Raw genomic sequence first — 21,763 nt, forward strand, 5'->3', positions numbered from 1 at the left:
CCTCGCGCACCAGGAAACACAGAGGCAAGAAAAAGTCTCTTGCCTCCTCAGCAGGTGCAGATTTTTCCCCGGACTCCCTCCCGGCTAGCCGTGGCGCACTGACCCCTTCGGGCTATGTTCAAGCCGCCAACCCCAGTCCTCTCCCTGAGCTCCCCCCTAAACCCGAAACCCGAGCCTCGGCTCGCAGCCCCGCCCGCCCCGGCGGGGGAGCACACAAGCCTCTCGGGCAGGTGAGTGCCGGTCGGCACCGATCCTCTGTGCGGGAATCTCTCTGCTTTGCCCTCCGCACCCCTGTTGCTGCGCTCTCCTCGGCGGCTCCGAAGCTCCCCGCTCCGCCGCCCGCAGTCTCCGGCCACGAAGGGGCTTCCTAGTGTGTGGAGACCTTTCCTCCTTCACAGCTCCCTCCCACTGGTGCAGGTGCCGTCCCTATTCTTTTGTCTCTGTTTTTAATTAGTTTTTTTTTCTTTTGCCCTACCCAGGTACGTGGGGAGTTTCTTGCCTTTTGGGAGGTCTGAGGTCTTCTGCCAGCATTCAGTAGGTGTTCTGTAGGAGTTGTTCTACATGTAGATGTATTTCTGGTGTATCTGTGGGGAGGAAGGTGATCTCCGTGTCTTACTCCTCCGCCATCTTTCCCCCTTCCCAACCATTAATCTTTTAACTGTCTCTATAGTTTTGCCTTTTCCAGAATGTCATATAATTGGAATTATACTGTATTTAGCATTTCAGACTGTTTTTAGGCTTATTTCATTTACTAATATGAACTTAAGTTTCCTTCATGTCTTTTTGTAGCTTGATAGCTCAATTCTGTTTATCCCACTTTATGGATGTACACTGTACCACAGCTTACTGATTCACCTATTGAAGGACAACTTGACTGCTTCCAGTTTGGGGCAGTTATGAATAAAGCTGCTGTAGGGCCTCTCACTGTTGTGGCCTCTCGCGTTGCGGAGCACAGGTTCCGGACGCGCAGGCTCAGCGGCCATGGCTCACGGGCCCAGCCGCTCCACGGCATATGGGATCTTCCCGAACCAGGGACCGAACCCATGTCCCCTGCATCGGCAGGCAGACTCTCAACCACTGCGCCACCAGGGAAGCCCTTCATTCAGGTTTTTAACATCCAGGTGTTAGGTTTTCATCTTAATTGGGTAAATACCTAAGAGCATGATTGGTATGTTAAGCCTGTTTTTTTTGTAAGAAACTACCAAACTCTCTCCACAATGTGCTGTTTTGCATTCTCACCAGCAATGAGACCTCTTTTAGCTCCGCAACCTCACCAGCATTTCATATTGTCATTTATTTTTTTGTTTATGTTGGTTTAGCCATTCTAATATGCATGTATTGTTATCTTTTTTGGGAACCACTTCATATCTTTACTTTTATTAGTTTTTAAAAAATTTTTATTTTATATTGGAGTATAGTTGATTGACAATGGTGTGTTGGTTGTACAACACAGTGATTCAGTTATACATAAACACGTCTCTATTCTTTTTCAAATTCTTTTCCCACTTAGGTTACTATAGAATACTGAGCAGTGTTCTGTGTGCTATACAGTAGGTACTTGTTGGTTGTCTATTTTGAATATAGCAGTGTGTACCTGTCAATCCCAAACTCCCAATCTATCCCTCCTCCCCACCTCTCCCCACTAGTAACCCTAAGTTCTTCTCTATGTCTGTGAGTCTGTTTCTGTTTTGTAAATAAATTCATTTCTGTCATTTTTTGAAGATTCCACATATGAGCAATATCATATGATATTTGTCTCTGTCTGACTTACTTCACTTAGTGTGATAATCTCTAGGTCCATCCATGTTGTTGCAAATGGCATTATTTCATTCTTTTTAATGGCTGAATAATATTTCATTATATATGTGTACCACATCTTCTTTATGCAATTCATCTGTCGATGGACATTTAGGTTGCTTCCATGTCTTGTCTATTGTAAACTGTGCTGCAACCTTTTGACCATGTTTTTCTCCAGATATATGCACACGACTGGGAATGCTGGATCATATGGTAACTCTTATTTTAGTTTTTTAAGGAGCTTCCATAATGTTTTCCATAGTGGCTGTACCAATTTACATTCCTACCAACAGTGTAGGAGGGTTCTCTTTTCTCCACACCCTCTCCAGAACTTATTGTTTGTAGATTTTCTGACAATGGCCATTCTGACTGGTGTGAGGTGACATCTCATTGTAGCTACGATCTGCATTTCGCTAATAATTAGTGATGTTGACCATCTTTTCATCTGCCTCTTGGCCATCTCTATGTCTTCTTTGGAGAAATGTCTATTTAGACCTTATGCCCATTTTTTTTTGTTGTTGTTGTTTTGGGGTTTTTTTTGCGGTACGCGGGCCTCTCACTGTTGTGGCCTCTCCTGTTGCGGAGCACAGGCTCCGGACACGCAGGCTCAGCGGCCATGACTCACGGGCCCAGCCGCTCCGCAGCATGTGGGATCTTCCCGGACTGGGGCACGAACCCGTGTCCCCTGCATAGGCAGGCGGACTCTCAACCACTGCGCCACCAGGGAAGCCCTTGATTGGGTTGTTTGTTTTTTCGATATTGAGCTGCATGATGTATTTGTAAAATTTGGAGATTAATCTCTTGTCAGTCACATTGTCTACAAATATTTTCTCCCATTCTGTGGGTTGTCTTTTCATTTTGTTTATGAGTTCCTTTGCTGTGCAAAAGATTTTGAGTTTAATTAGGACCCATTTGTTTTTTGTTTTTTTAATTTTTAAATTTTATTTTATATATATTTTTAATACAGCAGGTTCTTATTAGTCATCAATTTAATACACATCAGTGTATACATGTCAATCCCAAATGCCCAATTCATCACACCACAACTCCCACTCCACCACCACTTTCCCTCCTTGGTGTCCATACGTTTGTTCTCTACATCTGTGTCTCTGTTTCTGCCCTGCAAACTGGTTCATCTGTACTATTTTTCTAGGTTCCATATATATGTGTTAATATATGATATTTGTTTTTCTCTTTCTGACTTACTTCACTCTGTATGACAGTCTCTAGATCCATCCACGTCTCAACAAAGACCCAATTTCGTTCCTTTTTATGGCTGAGTAATATTCCATTGTATATATGTACCACATCTTCTTTATCCCTTCGTCTGTCGATGGGCATTTAGGTTGCTTCCATGATCTGGCTATTGTAAATAGTGCTGCAATGAACATTGGGGTGTGTGTGTCTTTTTGAATTATGGTTTTCTCTGGGTATATGCCCAGTAATGGGATTGTTGGATCATATGGTAATTCTATTTTTAGTTTTTTAAGGAACCTCCATACTGTTCGCCATAGTGGCAGTATCAATTTACATTCCCACCAACAGTGCAAGAGGGTTCTCTTTTCCCCACACCCTCTCCAGCATTTGTTGTTTGTAGATATTCAGATGCTGCCCATTCTAACTGGTGTGAGGTGATACCTCACTGTAGTTTTGATTTGCATTTCTCTAATAATTAGTGATGTTGAGAAGCTATTCATGTGCTTCTTGGCCATCTGTATGTCTTCTTTGGAGAAATGTCTATTTAGGTCTTTTGCCCATTTTTGGGCTGGGTTGTTTGTTTTTTTAATATTGAGCTGCATGAGCTGTTTTTATATTTTGGAGGTTAATCCTTTGTCTGCTGATTCATTTGCAAATATTTTCTCCCATTCTGAGGGTTGTCTTTTCGTCTTGTTTATGGTTTCCTTTGCTGGGAAAAGCTTTGAAGTTTCATTAGGCCCCATTTGTTTATTTTTGTTTTTATTTCCTTTACTCTAGGAGGTGGGTCAAAAAAGATCTTGCTGTGATTGATGTCAAAGAGTGCTCTTCATATGTTTTCCTCTAAGAGTTTTATAGTGTCTGGTCTTACATTTACGTCTCTAATCCATTTTGAGTTTATTTTTGTGCATGGTGTTAGGGAGTGTTCTAATTTCATTCTTTTACATGTAGCTGTCCAGTTTTCCCAGCACCACTTATTGAAGAGACTGTCTTTTCTCCACTTGTATATCCTTGCCTCCTTTGTCATAGATTAGTTGACCATAGGTGTGTGGGTTTATCTCTGGTCATTCTATCTTGTTCCATTGATCTATGTTTCTGTTTTTGTGCCAGTACCATATTGTCTTGATTACTGTAGCTTTGTAGTATAGTCTGAAGTCAGGGAGTCTGATTCCTCCAGCTCCGTTTTTTTCCCTCAAGACTGCTTTGGCTATTCGGGGTCTTTTGTGTCTCCATACAAATTTTAAGATTTTTTGTTCTAGTTCCATAAAAAATGCCATTGGGAATTTGATAAGGATTGCATTGACTCTGTAGATTGCTTTGGGTAGTATAGTCATTTTCACAATATTGATTCTTCCAATCTAAGAACATGGTATATCTCTCCATCTGTTGGCATGATCTTTAATTTCTTTCATCAGTGTCTTATAGTTTTCTGCATACATGTCTTTTGTCTCCCTAGGTAGGTTTATTCCTAGGTATTTTATTCTTTTTGTTGCAATGGTAAGTGGGAGTGTTTCCTTAATTTCTCGTTCAGATTTTTCGTCATTAGTATATAGGAATGCAAGATATTTCTGTGCATTAAATTTGTATCCTGTAACTTTACTGAATTCATTGATGAGCCCTAGTAGTTTTCTGATAGCATCTTCAGGATTTTCTTTGTATAGTATGTACTCTGAAAACAGTGACAGTTTTACTTCTTCTTTACCAATTTGTATTCCTTTTATTTCTTTTTCTTCACTGATTGCCGTGGCTAGGACTTCCAAAACTGTGTTGAATAATAGTGGTGCGAGTGGACATCCTTGTCTCGTTCCTGATCTTAGAGGAAATGCTTTCAGTTTTTCACCATTGAGAATGATGTCATATATGGCCTTAATTATGTTGTGGTAGGTTCCCTCTATGCCCACTTTCTGGAAAGTTTTTATCATAAATGGGTGTTGAATTTTGTCAAAAGCTTTTTCTGCATCTATTGAGATGATCATATCGTTTTTATTCTTCAATTTATTAATATGGTGTATCACATTGGTTGATTTGCATATATTGAAGAATCCTTGCATCTCTGGGATAAATCCCACTTGATCATGGTGTATGATCCTTTTAATGTGTTGTTGGATTCTGTTTGCTAGTATTTTGTTGAGGATTTTTGCATCTATATTCATCAGTGATATTGGTCTGTAATTTTCTTTTCTTGTAGTATCTTTGTCTGGTTTTGGTATCAGGGTGGTGGTGGCCTCATAGAATGAGTGTGGGAGTCTTCCTCCCTCTGCAATTTTTTGTAAGAGTTTGAGAAGGATGGGTGTTAGCTCTTCTCTAAATGTTTTATAGAATTCACCTGTGAAGCCATCTGGTCCTGGACTTCTGTTTGTTGGAGGATTTTTAATCACAGTTTCAATTTCATTATGTGTGATTGGTCTGTTCATATTTTCTATTTTGTCCTGGTTCAGTCTTGGAAGGTTATACCTTTCTAAGCATTTGTCCATTTCTTCCAGGTTGTCCAATTTATTGGCATAGAGTTGCTTGTAGTAGTCTCTTAGGATGCTTTGTATTTCTGTGGTGTGTGTTGTAACTTCTCCTTTTTCATTTCTAATTTTATTGATTTGAGTCCTCTCCCTCTTTTTCTTGATGAGTCTGGCTAATGGTTTATCAATTTTTTGTTTATCTTCTCAAAGAACCAGCTTTTAGTTTTATTGATCTTTGCTACTGTTTTCTTTGTTTCTATTTCATTTATTTCTGCTCTGGTCTTTATGGTTTCTTTCCTTCTGCTAACTTTGGGTTTTGTTTGTTCTTCTTTCTCTAGTTCCTTTAGGTGTAAGATTAGATTGTTTATTTGAGATTTTTCTTGTTTCTTGAGGTAGGTTTATATAGCTATAAACTTCCCTCTTAGAACTGCTTTTGCTGCATCCCCAGGTTTTGGATTGTTGTGTTTTCATTGTCATTTGTCTCTAGGTATTTTTTGATTTCCTCTTTGATTTCTTCAGTGAGCTCTTGGTTGTTTAGTAATGTAACTTAAAACAATCTTTTTAATATATAGACTGCTATATCAAAGCCTCATGGTAGGAATTCCTTGGTGGTCCAGTGGTTAAGACTCCATGGTCCCAATGCAGGGGGCCTTGGTTCAATCCTTAATCAGGGCAATAGATCCCACATGCCACAACTAAGAGCCTGAATGCCACAACTAAAAGATCCCACATGCTGCAACTAAAAAATCCCACATGCCACAACGAAGATCCCTCACATGGCAAAGAAGATATCATGTGCTGCAAATAAACAGTGCAGCCAAATAAACAAATAAATATTTTAAAAAAACCAAAATTCCTTAAAAAAAAAACCTCATGGTAACCACAAACCTAAAATCTACAATAGATATAAACACACACACAAAAAAGGAATCCAAACACAACACTAAAGTTAGTCAACAAGAGAAGAGAACAAAAGAGGAAGGGAAGAAAAAAGACCTACAAAAACAAACACAAAACAATTAACAAAATGGCAATAAGAACATACATAAATGTATTAAATGCTCCACTCAAAACATATAGACTGACTGAATGGATGCAAAAACAAGACCTGTATATATGCTGTTTATGAGAGACCCACTTCAGATCTAGGGACACATACAGACTGAAAGTGAGGGGATGGAAAAAGATATTCCATGCAAGTGGAAATCAAGAGAAAAAAGGAGTAGTAATACTCATATCAGACAACATAGACTTTAAAATAAAGACTGTTACAAGAGACAAGGAAGGACACTACACAATGATCAGAAATCAATCCAAGAAGAAGATATAACAATTGTAAATATATATGCACCAAACACAGGAGTACCTCAATAGATAAGGCAAATGCTAACAACCATAAGAGGAGAAACTGACAGTAGCACAATAATAGTGGGGGACTTTAACATCCCAATTTCATCAATGGAGAGATCATCCAGACAGAAAATCAATAAGGAAACACAGACCTTCAGTGACACATTAGACCAGATGGACTTAATTAATATTTATAGAGCATTCCACCCAAAAGCAGTGGAATATACATTCTTCTCAAGTGCACATGGAACATTCTCCAGGATTGATCACATGCTGAGCCACAAAGCAAGCCTCAGTAAATTTAGATCATACCAAGCATCTTTTCTGACCACAACACTCTAAGATTAGAAATAAACTACAAGAAAAACCTGTAAAAAACACAAACATGTGGAGGTTAAACAATATGCTACTAAACAACCAATGGATCACTGAAGAAATCAAAGAGGAAATCAAAAAATATCTAGAGACAAATGAAAACAAAAGCACAACTATCCAAAACCTATTGGAAACAGCAAAAGCAGCTCTAAGGGAGAAGTTTATAGCAATACAATCTTAACTCAGGAAACAAACAAAAAAAAATCACAAATAAACAATCTAAGCTTGCACCTAAAGCAACTAGAGAAAGAAGAACAAAACAAAACCCAAAGTTAGAAGAAGGAAAGAAATCATAAAGTTCAGAACAGAAATAAATAAAATAGAAATAAAGAAAACAATAGAAAAGATCAGGGAATTCACTGGAAGTCCAGTGGTTAGCTCGCACTTTCGAGGGCCTGGGTTCAATCCCTGGTCAGGGAACTAAAATCTCACAATCTGCACAGTGTGTAAAAAAAAAAAAGAAAGAAAGAAAGCAATGAAACTGAAAGCTGTTTCTTTGAAAAGATAAACAAAATTGATAAACCTTTAACCAGACTCATCAAGAAAAAAGGGAGAAGGGCTCAAATCAATAAAATTACAAATGAAAAAGGAGACATTTCAATGGACACCACAGAAATGCAAAGGATCATAAGAGACTACTACAAGCAACACTATGCCAGTAAAATGGACAACATGGAAGAAATCAACAAATTCTTAGAAAGGTACAATCTCCCAAGATTGAACCAAGAAGAAATAGAAAATATGAACAGACTAATCACAAGAACTGAAATTGAAACTGTGATTTCAAAACTCCCAACAAACAAAAGTCCAGGACCAGATGTCTTCACAGGTGAATTCTATCAAATATTTAGAGAGGAGTTAACACCTATCCTTCTGAAACTATTCCAAAAAATTGCAGAGGAAGGAATACTCCCAAACTTATTCTATGAGGCCACCACCACCCTGATACCAAAACCAGACAAAGGTATTACAAAAGAAGAAAATTACAGGCCAATATCACTGATGAACATAGATGCAAAAATCCTCAACAAAATACTAGCAAACAGAATTCAACAATACATTAAAAGGATCATACACCATGATCAAGTGGGATTTTTCCCATGGATGCAAGGATACTTCAATATCCACAAATCAATCAGTGTGATTCACCACATCAACAAACTGAAGAATTAAAACAATATGATCATCTCAATAGATGCAGAAAAACCTTTTGACAAAGTTCAATACATATTTATGGTAAAAACTCTCTAGAAAGTGGGCTTAGAGGGAACCTATCTCAAAATAATAAAGGCCATATATGACAAACCTACAGCTAACATCATACTCAATGGTGAAAAGCTGAAAGCATTTTCTGTAAGATCAGGAACAAGACAAAGTTGTCCACTCTCACCACTTTTATTCAACATAGTTGTGGAAGTTCTAGCCATGGCAATCAGAGAAGAAAAAGAAATAAAAGGAATCCAAGTTGGAAAAGAAGAAGTAAAACTGTCACTGTTTTCAGAGTACATACTATACAAAGAAAATCCTGAAGATGCTATCAGAAAACTACTAGGGCTCATCAATGAATTCAGTAAAGTTGCAGGATACAAAATTAATACACAGAAATCTGTCATATTTCTATACACTAACAACAAAACATCAAAAGAGAAATTAAAGAAGCAATCCCATTTACCATTGCATCAAAAAGAATAAAATACCTAGGAATAAACCTCCCGAAGAAAACATAAGACCTGTACTCCAAAAACTATAAGATGCTCGTGAAAGAAATTGAAGATGACACAAACAGATGGAAATATATACCATGTTCTTGGATTGGAAGAATCAATATTGTCAAAATGACTATACTACCAAAGGCAATCTACAGATTCAGTGCAATCCCTATCAAATTACCAATGGCATTTTTCACTGAACTAGAACAAAAAAAAATCTTAAAATTTGTATGCAGACACAAAAGACCCCAAAGAGCCAAAGCAATCTTGAGAAAGAAAAACAGAGCTCAGGCTTCCCTGGTGGCACAGTGGTTGAGACTCGGCTTGCCAATGCAGGGGACACGGGTTCATGCCCTGGTCTGGGAATATCCCACATGCCACGGAGCGGCTGGGCCCGTGAGCCATGGCCACTGAGCCTGCGCATCTGGAGCCTGTGCTCCGCAATGGGAGAGGCCACAACAGTGAGAGGCCCACGTACTGCAAAAAAAAAAAAAAAAAAACAAAAAAACCTGGAGGGATCAGCCTCCCTGACTTCAGACTATACTACAAAGCTACAGACATCAAAACAAGTCTCTGCTGAGAAATCTGCTGATAACCTTATGGGAGTTCCCTTGCATATTATTTGTTGGGTTTCCCTTGTTGCCTTTAATATTTTTTCTTTGTCTTCTTTGTCTTTTATTTTTGTCAGTTTAATTACTATGTGTCTTGGCATGTTCCTCCTTGGGTTTATCCTGCCTGGGACTCTCTGTGCTTCCTGGACTTCAGTGATTGTTTCCTTTCCCATGTTAGGGAACTTTTAAGCTATTATCTCTTCAAATATTTTCCCAGGTGTTTTCTCTCTTTCTGCAACCCCTATAATGCCAATATTGATGTGTTTAATGTTGTCCCAGACGTCTCTTAGACTCTTCATTTCTTTTCATTCTTTTTTCTTTATTCTGTTCTGTGGCAGTGATTTCCACCGTTCTGTCTTCCAGGTCACTTATCCATTCTTCTGCCTCTGTTATTCTGCTACTGATTCCTTCTAGTGTATTTTTCATTTCAGTTATTGTATTGTTCATCTCTGTTTGTTTCTTCTTTAGTTCTTTGTTAAACATTTCTTGTATCTTCTTGCTCTGTTCCTCCATTCTTTTTCCAACATCTTCACTATCATTATTCTAAATTCTTTTTCTGGTAGGTTGTCTATCTCCACTTCACTTAGTTTTTCTTCTGGGGTTTTATCTTGTTCCTTCACCTGGAATATATTCCTCTGCTGTCTCATTTTGTCTAACTTTCTGCGTTTGTGGTTTCTGTTCTGCAGACTGCAAGATTGTAGTTCTTCTTGGTTCTGCTATCTGCCCTCTGGTGGATGAGGCTGTCTAAGAGGCTTGTGCAGCCTTCCTGATGGGAGGAACTGGCTCCTGCCCACTGGTGGGTGGAGCTGGGTCTTGTCCCTCTGGCAGGCAAGGCCATGCTTAGGAAGACGTTAAGCAGTCTGTCTGCTGATGGGTGGGGTTGTGTCCCCCCTGCACTGTTGGTTGTTTGGCCTGAGACGTCCGAGTCCTGGAGCCTACAGGCTGTTGGGTGGGGATAATGGCGGCCTCTAAGAGGGCTCACACCAATGAGTACTCCCCAGAACTGCTACTGCCAGTGTCCTTGTCTCTGCAGTTAGCCACAGCCATCCTCACCTCTGCAGGAGAGCCTCCAATACTAGCAGGTAGATCTGTCCCAGTCCCTTATGAGGTCACTGCTTTTTTTCTCTGGGTCCTGGTGCACATGAGAGCTTGTGTGTGCCCTCCAAGAATGGAGTTTCTGTTTCCCCCAGTCCTGTGGAATTCTTGCAACCAAACATCATTGACCTTCAAAGTCAGATTCTCTGGAGGCTCCTCCTCCCAGTGTAGGGACACTGGGAAGCCTGACATTGGGCCCAGGACTTGCACTCTTGTGGGAGAACTTCTGCCGTATAATTATTTTCCAGTTTGTGGGTTGCCCACTCAGGGGTATGGGATTTGATTTTATTACAGTTGCATCCCTCCTACCATCTCATTGTGGCTTCTTCTTTGTCTTTGGATGTAGGGCATCTTTTTTCATAGGTTCCAGCATTTTTTCATCAATGGTTGTTCAGCAGTTAGTTGTGATTTTGGTGTTTTCATGAGAAGGGGTTAGCTCATGTCCTTCTACTCAGCCATCTTGAGCTAATCTCCATATCTTTAAAGCTTAATGTGCTCAGAGTATTTGTAGGTCAATTTATCTGCTGGCTACTTTTAGTGTGCTTGTACAGTGTATGATGAGGATTTCTTCTCTTTCTCTTTAGCATTAGGTAAAATCCTCAAAGGGAACAGAACCTCAATTTTTTGATGTGTGATAATGGCTGGGTTATTACTTTTTTTTTTTTTTCAACTACTCATCAAAGGAAATTTAAGTGGGAAACAATGTGCTCTAGAATGTGGTACCAGCCAGGCGGTCCATTCCACATCATGGCTGCCTCATGGACCACTTGTGTCCTGCTCGCTTGCTGCTTCCTCCCTGTATGTATTGTTGTCTTAATTTGCAATTACCTAAGGAAATAGGATGTGAGCGTCTTTGTATGTGCTTATTTGCCATCTATATGTCTTCTTTTGTAAGGTGTCTGTTCAGATCTTTTGCCCATTTTTAATTGGGTTTGTTTGTTTTCTTACAGTTGAATTTTAGGGTTCTTTGTATATTTTGGATACTAAACACATATCAAATATGCAAATCATATCAGATGTGCAAATATTTTCTCCCAGTCTGTGGCTTGTATTTTCATTCTGTTAACAGTGTCACAGAGAAGTTTTTGATTTTAATAGAGTCCAACTTAGCAATTTTTTTCTTTCATGCATTGTGCTTTTGGCATTTGTCTAAAAACTTGTCAGCAAACTCGAGGCCACCTAGATTTTCTCCTATGCTACTTTCTAAAAGTTTTACAGTTTTGTGTTTTGCATGTAGATATATGATCCATATTGAGTTAATTTTGTGAAAGGTGTTAGGTTTGTGTCTGGATTCATTTTATTTTATTCGTTTGCATATGGATGTCTTTTCAGCAAAGGTTTAACTCAGCAGCCTTGGGGTGTTCAAACCCTGCACATTCTAAAGAAGGGACTGGCTCCTGAACTGCTTCTTGGAAATAACCTTTAAGTTCATGAAATATCCTGCCTGTATTTTCATACTTGGGGTCTTGGATCATGCCAGATAGTTTATTCTAACAATGTGATTTATTTTGGGGGTCTTGTGTGATGCTATATCAATTTGACCTCTGGAGGGGCTGGAAAAGGAGTAACTAAGGTTAATCACCGTAATGTTCCATGCCTATGTGACTGACACCAAAGCTCAGGTGAGCTCCCCTGGTTAGCAATACTTTGTACATGTTGTCACATATTGTTGCTGGGAGAATTAAGCACTGTCTGTACAGCTCCACTGGAAGAAAACAACTAGAAACTTGCTCCTGGTCTTTCCAGTGTGTGTTTTTCCTTTGCTGATTTTAATCTGTGTTCTTTCACTGTAGTAGACCATAACCATGAGCGTAACAGGTTTTCAGAGTTCTTTGAGACCTAGTGAATCATTAAATCTGAGGGTGATTTGGGGAACACCAGACATGGTATCCAATTGTTTCAATACCATTTGCTGGAAAGACTATTTTTCTCCATTGAATTTCCTTTCCCCCTTTGTCAAAGATCAGTTGACTCTATTTGGGTGGGTTTATTTCTGTGTTCTCTATTCTGTTAAATTAATGTATTTACCTATTCTTTCACTAATACCAATGCTGTCTTGTTTACTGTAGCTTCACAGTAAGTGTTGAATTCATATAAAGTCAGCCTTCTGACTTGGTTCTTTTTCTTCAGTATTGGCCTCTTCTTCTTCCATGTAAATCTTGGAATCAGTTTGTCAATATTCACAAAATAACTTGCTGGGATTTTTATTGGGATTATGTGAATTGATAGTCAAGTTGGTAAGAATTGGCATCTTAACAATATTGAATCTTCCTATTTATTAACATGGACTCCATTTATTTAGATCTTTTAAATATTCTTTCATTGGAGTTTTGTAGTTTTCCTCATGAGCACCCTGTACATATTTTGTTAGATTTAAAGCTAAGTATTTACGTGTGTGTGTGTGTGTGTGTGTGTGTGTGTGTGTGAGTGCGTGCGCTAATGTAATATGGTATTGTGTTTGAAATTTCAGATTCCAATTGTTCATTGCTTGTGTATGGGAAAGGAATTGACTTTGCATATTAACATATCCTGAAACCTTTCTACAATTCCTCATTAGTTCCAAAATAGTTTTTGTTGTTGTTGATTCTGTGAGATTTTCTACGTAGGCAATCATATCACCTGTGAACAAAGACAATTTTAGTTATTCCTTCTAAAGCTATATGCCTTTAATTTCCTTTTTTTCTTGTGTTAATGCATTAGCTAGGAAATCCAATACAATGTGGAAAAGGAGTAGTGAGAGGGGACATCCTTGCCTTGTTCCCAATTTATTTCCCTTTGTAACAGGAGAAGCATCTAGTTTCTCACAACTAATAATGTTGTTAGCTATAGGTTCTTTGTAGATGTTCTTTATAAAGTTGAGGAAGTTTCCCTCCATTCCTGGTTTGCTAAGATTTTTTTGTCATAAATGAGTGATGGATTTTGTCAAATGCTTTTTCTACATCTATCTGATAATGTAATTTTTCTTCTTAAGCCTATTGATGTGATTAATAACATTAATTGACTTTCAAATGTTGAACCAGGCTTGCATGCCTGGAATAAATCTCATTTGGTCATGTTGTATAATTCTTTTTTTATCATTTTTTACATTGTTGGATTTGATTTGCTAATATTTTGTTGAGGATTTTTGCATCTATGTTCATGAGAGATATTGGCCTGTAGCTTTCCTGCTATAATATCTTTATCTGGTTTCAGTATCAGGGTAACACTAACCTCATGGAATGAGTTAGGAAGTATTACTCTGCTTCTATTTTATGAAAGAGATTGTAGAGAATTGGTATAATTTCTTCCTTAAATGTTTAGTAGAATTCACCAGTGAACCCATCTGGGCCTGGTGCTTTCTTTTTTGGAAGGCTATTAATTATTGATTCAATTTCTTTAATCATTTAAAGGCCTATTCAGATTATTTATTTTTCCTTATGTGAGTTTTGATAGTTTGTGTCTCTCAAGGAACTGATCCACTTAGTCTAAGTCATCAAATTTGTGGGCATAATGTTGTTCATAATATTCCTCTATTATCCTGTTTTAAAAAAAAATTTTGGCTGCATCACACAGCATGTGGGATCTTAGTTCCCAGGCCAGGGATCGAACCTGCACCCCGTGTTGGAAGCATGCAGTCTTAACCACTGAACTGTCAACTAAGTCCCCCTCTATTATCCTTTTAATGTCCATGGGATTAGTAATGATGACCCCCTTTCACATATTTCTGATATTAGTAATTATTGTCTTCTCTTTTTCTTTTCTTGGTTGGCCTGGCTAAAGGTTTATCAATTTTATTGATCTTTTCAAAGAACCAGATTTTGGTTTTTATTGACTTCCTTTATTGATTTCTTGTTTTCAGTTGTTTTGATTTCTGCCCTAATTTTTCAATTTATTTTCTTCTACTTGCTTTAGGTTTATATTACCATTATTTACCTAGTTTCCTAAGGTGAACACTTAGAGTAGTGATTTTAGAGTTTTCTTTTTTTCTAATAAATACATTCAATGTTATAAATTTTCCTCTTAATCACTGCTTTCATGGCGTCACACAAATTTTGATGTATTTTCATTTTCATATAAGTCAAACTATTTTTTCATCTCTCTTGAGACTTCTTTGACCTATGTATTATTTATAAGTTTAATCTCCAAATGTTTTTTTATTTTCCAGCTTTCTTTCTGTTATTGATTTCTAGTTTAAGTGCATTGTGGTCTAAGAGCATAGTTTGCATGATAAATATTCTTTCAAATATGTTAAGATGTGTTTTATGGCCTAGAATATGCTCTATCTTGGTGAATTTTCCATGTAAGCTTGAGGAGAATGTGGATTATATTGCTGTTGGATGAAGTAATCTATAAATGTCAATTAGATCCAGTTGATTAGTGGTGCTGTTCAATTCAATTGTATTCTTACTGATTTTATGCCTGATTTTGAAAGACTGGGTCTGTCAAATACTGATAGGGGTGTTGAAGTCTCCAACTATAATAGTGGATTTGTCTATTTCTCCTTGATGTTCTCAGTTTTTGCCTCACTGTTTTTTTTGTTTTTGTTTTTTTTGGTTTTTTTTTTGTGGTACGCGGGCCTCTCACTGTTGTGGCCTCTCCCGTTGTGGAGCACAGGCTCTGGACGGGCAGGCTCAGCGGCCATGGCTCATGGGCCTAGCCGCTCCGCGGCATGTGGGATCTTCCCGGACCGGAGCACGAACCTTTGTCCCCTGCATCGGCGGGAGGACTCTCAACCACTGCGCCACCAGGGAAGCCCAGCCTCACTGTTTTGACGCTTTGTTGTTAGGTGTATACACATTAAGAATTGCTATGTATTCTTGGAGAATTGATTATTTTATCATTATGCAGTGCCCCTCTTTATCTCTGATAATTTTCCTTGGTCTGAAGTCTGCTTTGTCTGAAATTGATATGTCTACTCCAGCTTTCTTTGATTAGTATTAGCATGGTATATCTTTTTCCATCATTTTACTTTTAATATATTTGTGTCTTTATATTTAAAGTGGATTTCTTATAAACAAGTTGTGTTTTTTAATCAATTATGACAGTTTCTGACTTTTAATTTGTATATTTAGACCATTCACATTTAAAATGATTATTGATACAGTTGGATTAATTTCTACCATGTTTGTAAATGTGCTCTATTGGTCACACTTGTTCCTTTTTTATCTTCCCCTCTTTTTCTGCCTTCTCTAGTTATAACTGAATGTTACAGGATTGCCTTTTCCCTTTTCTTTTAGTATATCAGTTGTACTTCTTTTTAAATATTTTTAGTGGTTGTCTTAGAGTTTGCAACATACATTTACAACTAACATAAATCCATATTCAAAGGACATTATACAATTTCATGAGTGGTACAGGTGCTTTATAACAGATTATTCCCAATTCCTACCTCATGTCTCTTATAGGCTTGCTGTCATTTATTTCACTCATCCATATACTATAATCACCCAATACATTGTTGTTATTATTATTTTGAACAGTTATCTATTAGATTCATTAAGAATAAGAAAAATAAAGGACTTTAATTAAAGATACTCTTCCTTTTGTTAGGTAGATCTGAGTTTTTGACCTATATCATTTTCCTTCCCTCTAAAAAACTTCTTTAAATTTTCTTACAAGCAATAGATTTCCTCAATTTTTCTTTGTCTGAAAAAGTGTTTATTGTTTCTTTATTTTGAAGGATAATTTTTTGCTAGATCCAGAGCTCTAAGTTGATTTTTTTCTTTTAACACATTAATATTTCACTCCATTCTCTTCTTCCTTGTGTGGATTCTGATAATAAGCCTCATGTATTTCTTATCCTTGCTCTTTTAAAGGTAAGGCATATTTTCCTTCTGACTTCTTTCAAGATTTGCTCTTTGTCTTTGGTGTCCTGTAGTTGGAATATGATATGCCTAAGCATAGTTTTGTGGGTTTTTTTTTTTCATATTTATACTGCTTGGTATTCGCTGAGTTTGCTGGATCAGTGATTTTGATGTCTGTCATTAATTTTGGAATTTTTAAAACATTTTATTTGTTTTATTTTTGGCTTCAAATATTTCTTCTGCTTCTTTCTTTCTTCTCATTCTTATATTCTCATTACATGTATGTTACATCTTTTGCAATTGTTCCACATTTCTTGGGTGTTCTTTTTTTTAATTCTATTTTTCTCTTAAAATTTCAGTTTGGGTAGTTTCTTAGTTTTTTAAATTTATTTATTTTATTTATTTATTTTTGGCTATGTTGGGTCTTCATTGTTGCGCGCGGGCTTTCCTAGTTGTGGCAAGCAGGGGCTACTCTTCGTTGTGGTGCGTGGGCTTCTCATTGCAGTGTCCTTTCTTGTTGCAAAGCATGGGATCTAGGCATGTGGGCTTCAGTAGTTGTGGTGCACAGGCTCATTAGTTGTGGCTCACAGGCTTAGTTGCTCTGCAGCATGTGGGATCTTCCTGGACCAGGGCTCGAAGCTGTATCCCCTGCATTGGCAGGCGAATTCTTTTTTTTTTAAAAATAAATTTATTCATTTATTTTTATTTTTGGCTGTGTTGGGTCTTCATTGCTGCATGCGGGCTTTCTCTAGCTGCGGCCAGTGGGGGTTACTCTTCATTGCAGTACGTGGGCTTCTCATTGCAGTGGATTCTCTTGTTGCAGAGCACAGGCTCTAGATACATGGGCTTCAGCAGTTGTGGCACACAGGCTTAGTAGTTGTGGCTTGCGGGCTCTAGAGCACAGGCTCAGTAGTTGTGGTGCACAGGCATAGTTTCTCCACGGCATGTGGGATCTTCCCAGACTAGGACTTGAACCCATGCCCCTTGCATTAGCAGGCAGATTCTTAACCACTGCACCACTAGGGAAGCCCTGGGTAGTTTCTATTGATATCTTCAGGACCACTGATTCTTTCCTTGGCTGATTCCACTCTACTGATGAGACTACCAAAGACATTCTTCTTATCTTTTACAATGCTCTTGATTTCTGGCATTTTCTTTTGATTCTTTCTTAGAATTCCCACCTCTCTGCTTACATTACCCACCTGTTCTTGCATGTTGTCTACTCTTTCATTAGAGCCTTTAACATATTAATCATAGTACTTTTAACTTCCATATCTGCTCATTCAAAAATCTGTGTCTTATCTGAGTTCGGTTCTTTTCAAACTGTGTTTTTACTTGCCTTTTATCATGGCTTGTAATTTTTGGTTGAAAGCTGGACATGATGTATCAAGAAATAGAAACTGAAATAATTAAGCTTTTAGTATGAGATTTTATATTAATGGGGCAAGAAATGGGACTGAGTTTCATGTTTAATGTAGCTGTAAGTGTCAGAGGCTTCAGTGTCCCCTACTTTCCTTGTTTGTTTGTTTGTTTCCTCTCTTGTTGTCCTTGGGTTTCCCTTAGAATTCCTTCTTAAATAGAGTCTGTGTCTTGCAGCTCTCTAGTTTGTAATTAACTGTTATAGGTAATCCACTAGAACTTTGTTGATTTGTGGGCAAATTGTTGGGGAGGGGATGCATTCTATAATCTTATATAAATCTCAGCTTTTTAGTTGGACCTCAGTCTCTGGGCTGTGCCCTTCAAAAGAATTTCTTAGCCTTTGTGTTTACTCCTCTTAAATGAGACAGGAAGGCTAAAGCGGGCCAGAGTTGGCTAACTGATTTTCCACAGCTCAGATAAAGCTCTGGTAATGTAGTTTCCCTTAGAGGACAAGTCTTTGTTATGGACAATGCTCCAGGCCTATTTCCAAATAATTGCTTTTCCTCTCCCTTTGCAAGGAACATGAGATTTCCCCCCAATCTTTAATGTGAGAACTGCGTGGAGCTTCTGGAGGTAAAACACACAAAGTGTGCCCTAACTTAGACTGAGCCCCGAGGAGTTTTTAACTCTCAAGCTAGTTCATGCTGAGTCTCCAATAATTCATCACAATCACTAAAGTGTTCCTACCATTTTATTAAGAAACATAGAATCAGTTAGGAAACATATGAGTTTGTTTCCTTTAAAAAATGAGCTAGAGATAACCTCATCCACCAGAGGGCAGACAGCAGAAGCAAGAAGAACTACTATCCTGCAGCCTGTGGAACAAAAACCACATTCACAGAAAGAGAGACAGGATGAAAAGGCAGAGGGCTATGTGCCAGATGAAGGAACAAGATAAAACCCCAGAGAAAAAAACTAAATGAAGTGGAGAGAGGCAACCTTCCAGAAAAAGATTTCAGAATAATGATAGTGAATATGATCCAGGACCTCAGAAAAAGAATGGAGGCAAAGATTGAGAAGATGCAAGAAATGTTTAACAAAGACCCAGAAGAATTAACAAACAAACAGAGATGAACAGTACAATAACTGAAATGAAAACTACACTAGAAGGACTCAATAGCAGAATAACTGAGGCAGAAGAATGGATAAGTGACCTGGAAGACAGAATGGTGGAATTCACGGCTGCATAACAGAATGGAGAAAAAAGAATGAAGAGAAATGAAGGCAGCCTAAGAGACATCTGGGACAACATTAAAGGCAACAACATTCACATTATAGGGGTCCCAGAGGAGAAGAGAGAGAGAGAAAGGACCTGAGAAAATATTTGAACAGATTATAGTCGAAAACTTCCCTAACATGGGAAAGGAAATAGCCACCCAAGTTCAGGAAGCACAGAGAGTCCCACACAGGATAAACCCAAGGAGAAACACGCTCAGACACATAGTAATCAAATTGGCAAAAATTAAAGACAAAGAAAACTTATTGAAAGCAGCAAGGGAAAAATGACAAATAACATACAAGGGAACTCCCATAAGGTTAACAGCTGATTTCTCAGCAGAAACTCTACAAGCCAGAAAGGAGTGGCATGATATACTTAAGGTGATGAAAGGGAAGAACATACAACCAAGATTACTCTACCTGGCAAGGGTCTCATTCAGAGTAGATGGAGAAATCAAAAGCTTTACAGAAAAGCAAAAGCTAAGAGAATTCAGCACCACCAAACCAGCTCTATAACAAATACTAAAGGAACTTCTCTAAGTGGGAAACACAAGAGAAGAAAAAGACCTGCAAAAACAAACCCAAAACAATTGAGAAAATGGTCACAGGAACATACACATCGATAATTACCTTAAACGTGAATGGATTAAATACTCCAAGCAAAAGGCACAGGCTTGCTGAATGAATACAGAAACAAGACCCATATATATGCTGTCTACAAGAGACCCACTTCAGATCTAGAAACACATACAGACTGAAGGTGATGGGCTGGGAAAAGATATTCCATGCAAATGGAAATCAAAAGAAAGCTGGAGTAGCAATACTCATATCAGGTAAAATAGACTTTAAAGTAAAGAATGTTACAAGAGACAAGGAAGGACACTACATAATGATCAAGGGATCAATCCAAGAAGAAGATATAACAATTATAATATATGCACCCAATGTAGGAGCACCTCAATACATAAGGCAACTGCTAACAGCTATAAAAGAGGAAATTGACAGTAACACAATAATAGTGGGGGACGTTAACACCTCACTTACACCAATGGACAGATCATCCAAAATGAAAATAAATAAGGAAACAGAAGCTTTAAATGACACAATAGACCAGATAGATTTAATTGATATTTATAGGACATTCCATCCAAAAACAGCAGATTACACTTTCTTCTCAAGTGCACACAGAACATTCTCCAGGATAGATCACATCTTGGGTCACAAATCAAGCCTCAGTAAATTTAAGAAAATTGAAATCATATCAAGCATCTTTTCTGACCACAACGCTATGAGATTAGAAATGAATTACAGGGGAAAAAACATAAAAAACACAAACACATGGAGGCTAAAGAATACGTTACTAAATAACCAAGAGATCACTGAAGAAATCAAAGAGGAAATCAAAAAATACCTAGAGACAAATGACAATGAAAACACGACAATCCAAAACCTGTGGGATGCAGCAAAAGCAGTTCTAAGAGGGAAGTTTATAGCTATACAAGCCTACCTCAAGAAACAAGAAAAATCTCAAATAAACAATCTAACCTCATACCTAAAGGAACTAGAGAAAGAAGAACAAACAAAACCCAAAGTTAGCAGAAGGAAAGAAACCATAAAGACCAGAGCAGAAATAAATGAAATAGAAACAAAGAAAACAGTAGCAAAGATCAATAAAACTAAAAACTGGTTCTTTGGGCTTCCCTGGTGGCGCAGTGGTTGAGAGCCCCCCTGCCGATGCAGGGGACACGGGTTCGTGCCCCAGTCCAGAAGATCCCACATGCCGCGGAGTGGCTAGGCCGGAGAGCCATGGCCACTGAGCCTGCGCATCCGGAGCCTGTGCTGCACAACGGGAGAGGCCACGACAGTGAGAGGCCCGTATACTGAAAAAAAAGAAAAAAAAAAAAGCTTAAAAGTCAGTGCTTTTCCTAGAATCTTCCTAAATCCACACTGCTGTCTACTGATGTTCTAGAGAGGGAGCAGTCTCAGCTCATGGAGACTTCCATCAGCTCTGGGACTAGCCCAGGCCAGGTAGGGGCCCCTGCTGTCTGGCCTGGGTTAAGGGATGGACACAGTGCCCTCCTGGGTCCCTTGTGGGCAGAGGAAGCTGGATTTGTAGGAAACTGTCCTGAGCCCACCCCCATCCCTGACCACTTCTCGCTCCTGTGCTTCAATAGCCATAGAGGGCCTGGGAAAGTAAGAATGACATCTTAATCTCTGCTTTCTCTTTTGTGCTGTTCAGGTTTGATGTTTCTGCTGATGATCCAGTGGGGTAAGTGGTGCCTTTCTTGAAGCTAGCCCTGGGTTCTCTCAGCCTCATTCCCTGGGCCCTGCTACCCTCTCCCATTCACTCCCCCGACACTTACGCCCACCCCAAGAGCTCTTGCCAGATTTCAGTGGGTTCTTCCCTCCAAAGCTCCGGCCCCTGCAAGTGTCCTTGTCCCCATAATGGCCTTGCCATTCCTTCTTCTGGGAAGGTTCTAGCCTCTTAACCCACTAGCTGAACTCCTCTGTGTCCGTGGGGCCAGCTTAAATGTCAGCCTGTCTCTGGTCTTTCCTGAGGTCACTTGCTCCAACCTCTGTGCTCTCATAGCACTGGAACACATTTTACAGTATATATCACAGTGTTTCTAATTACTGGCTTAGGTGTCTCCCCTACCACGAGTAGGGGAGCTCTGAGCTACTGGAAGTAAGAAACCTAAGTCTTCTCCAGCTCCATGTCCTAACCCCTTGGCTCAGCAAGGACAGCACACTCTTTGCCT

At 38.7% G+C, this 21,763-nt stretch overlaps 1 protein-coding gene across 1 annotated transcript in view; it reads left to right on the forward strand.

The window, feature by feature from the left end:
* Nucleotides 1-21,763, forward strand: part of CHIT1 (chitinase 1) — a 70,533-nt gene that overhangs the window by 38,246 nt on the left and 10,524 nt on the right. Inside the window, 1 exon segment of the mRNA XM_007449002.1 lies at nucleotides 21,244-21,273. Within this exon segment, the coding sequence (XP_007449064.1) occupies nucleotides 21,244-21,273 (30 nt within the window).

The sequence above is a fragment of the Lipotes vexillifer genome, unplaced genomic scaffold (assembly GCF_000442215.2).
Source record: "Lipotes vexillifer unplaced genomic scaffold, Lipotes_vexillifer_v1.1 scaffold1608, whole genome shotgun sequence".
NCBI classification, from domain to species: domain Eukaryota; kingdom Metazoa; phylum Chordata; class Mammalia; order Artiodactyla; family Lipotidae; genus Lipotes; species Lipotes vexillifer.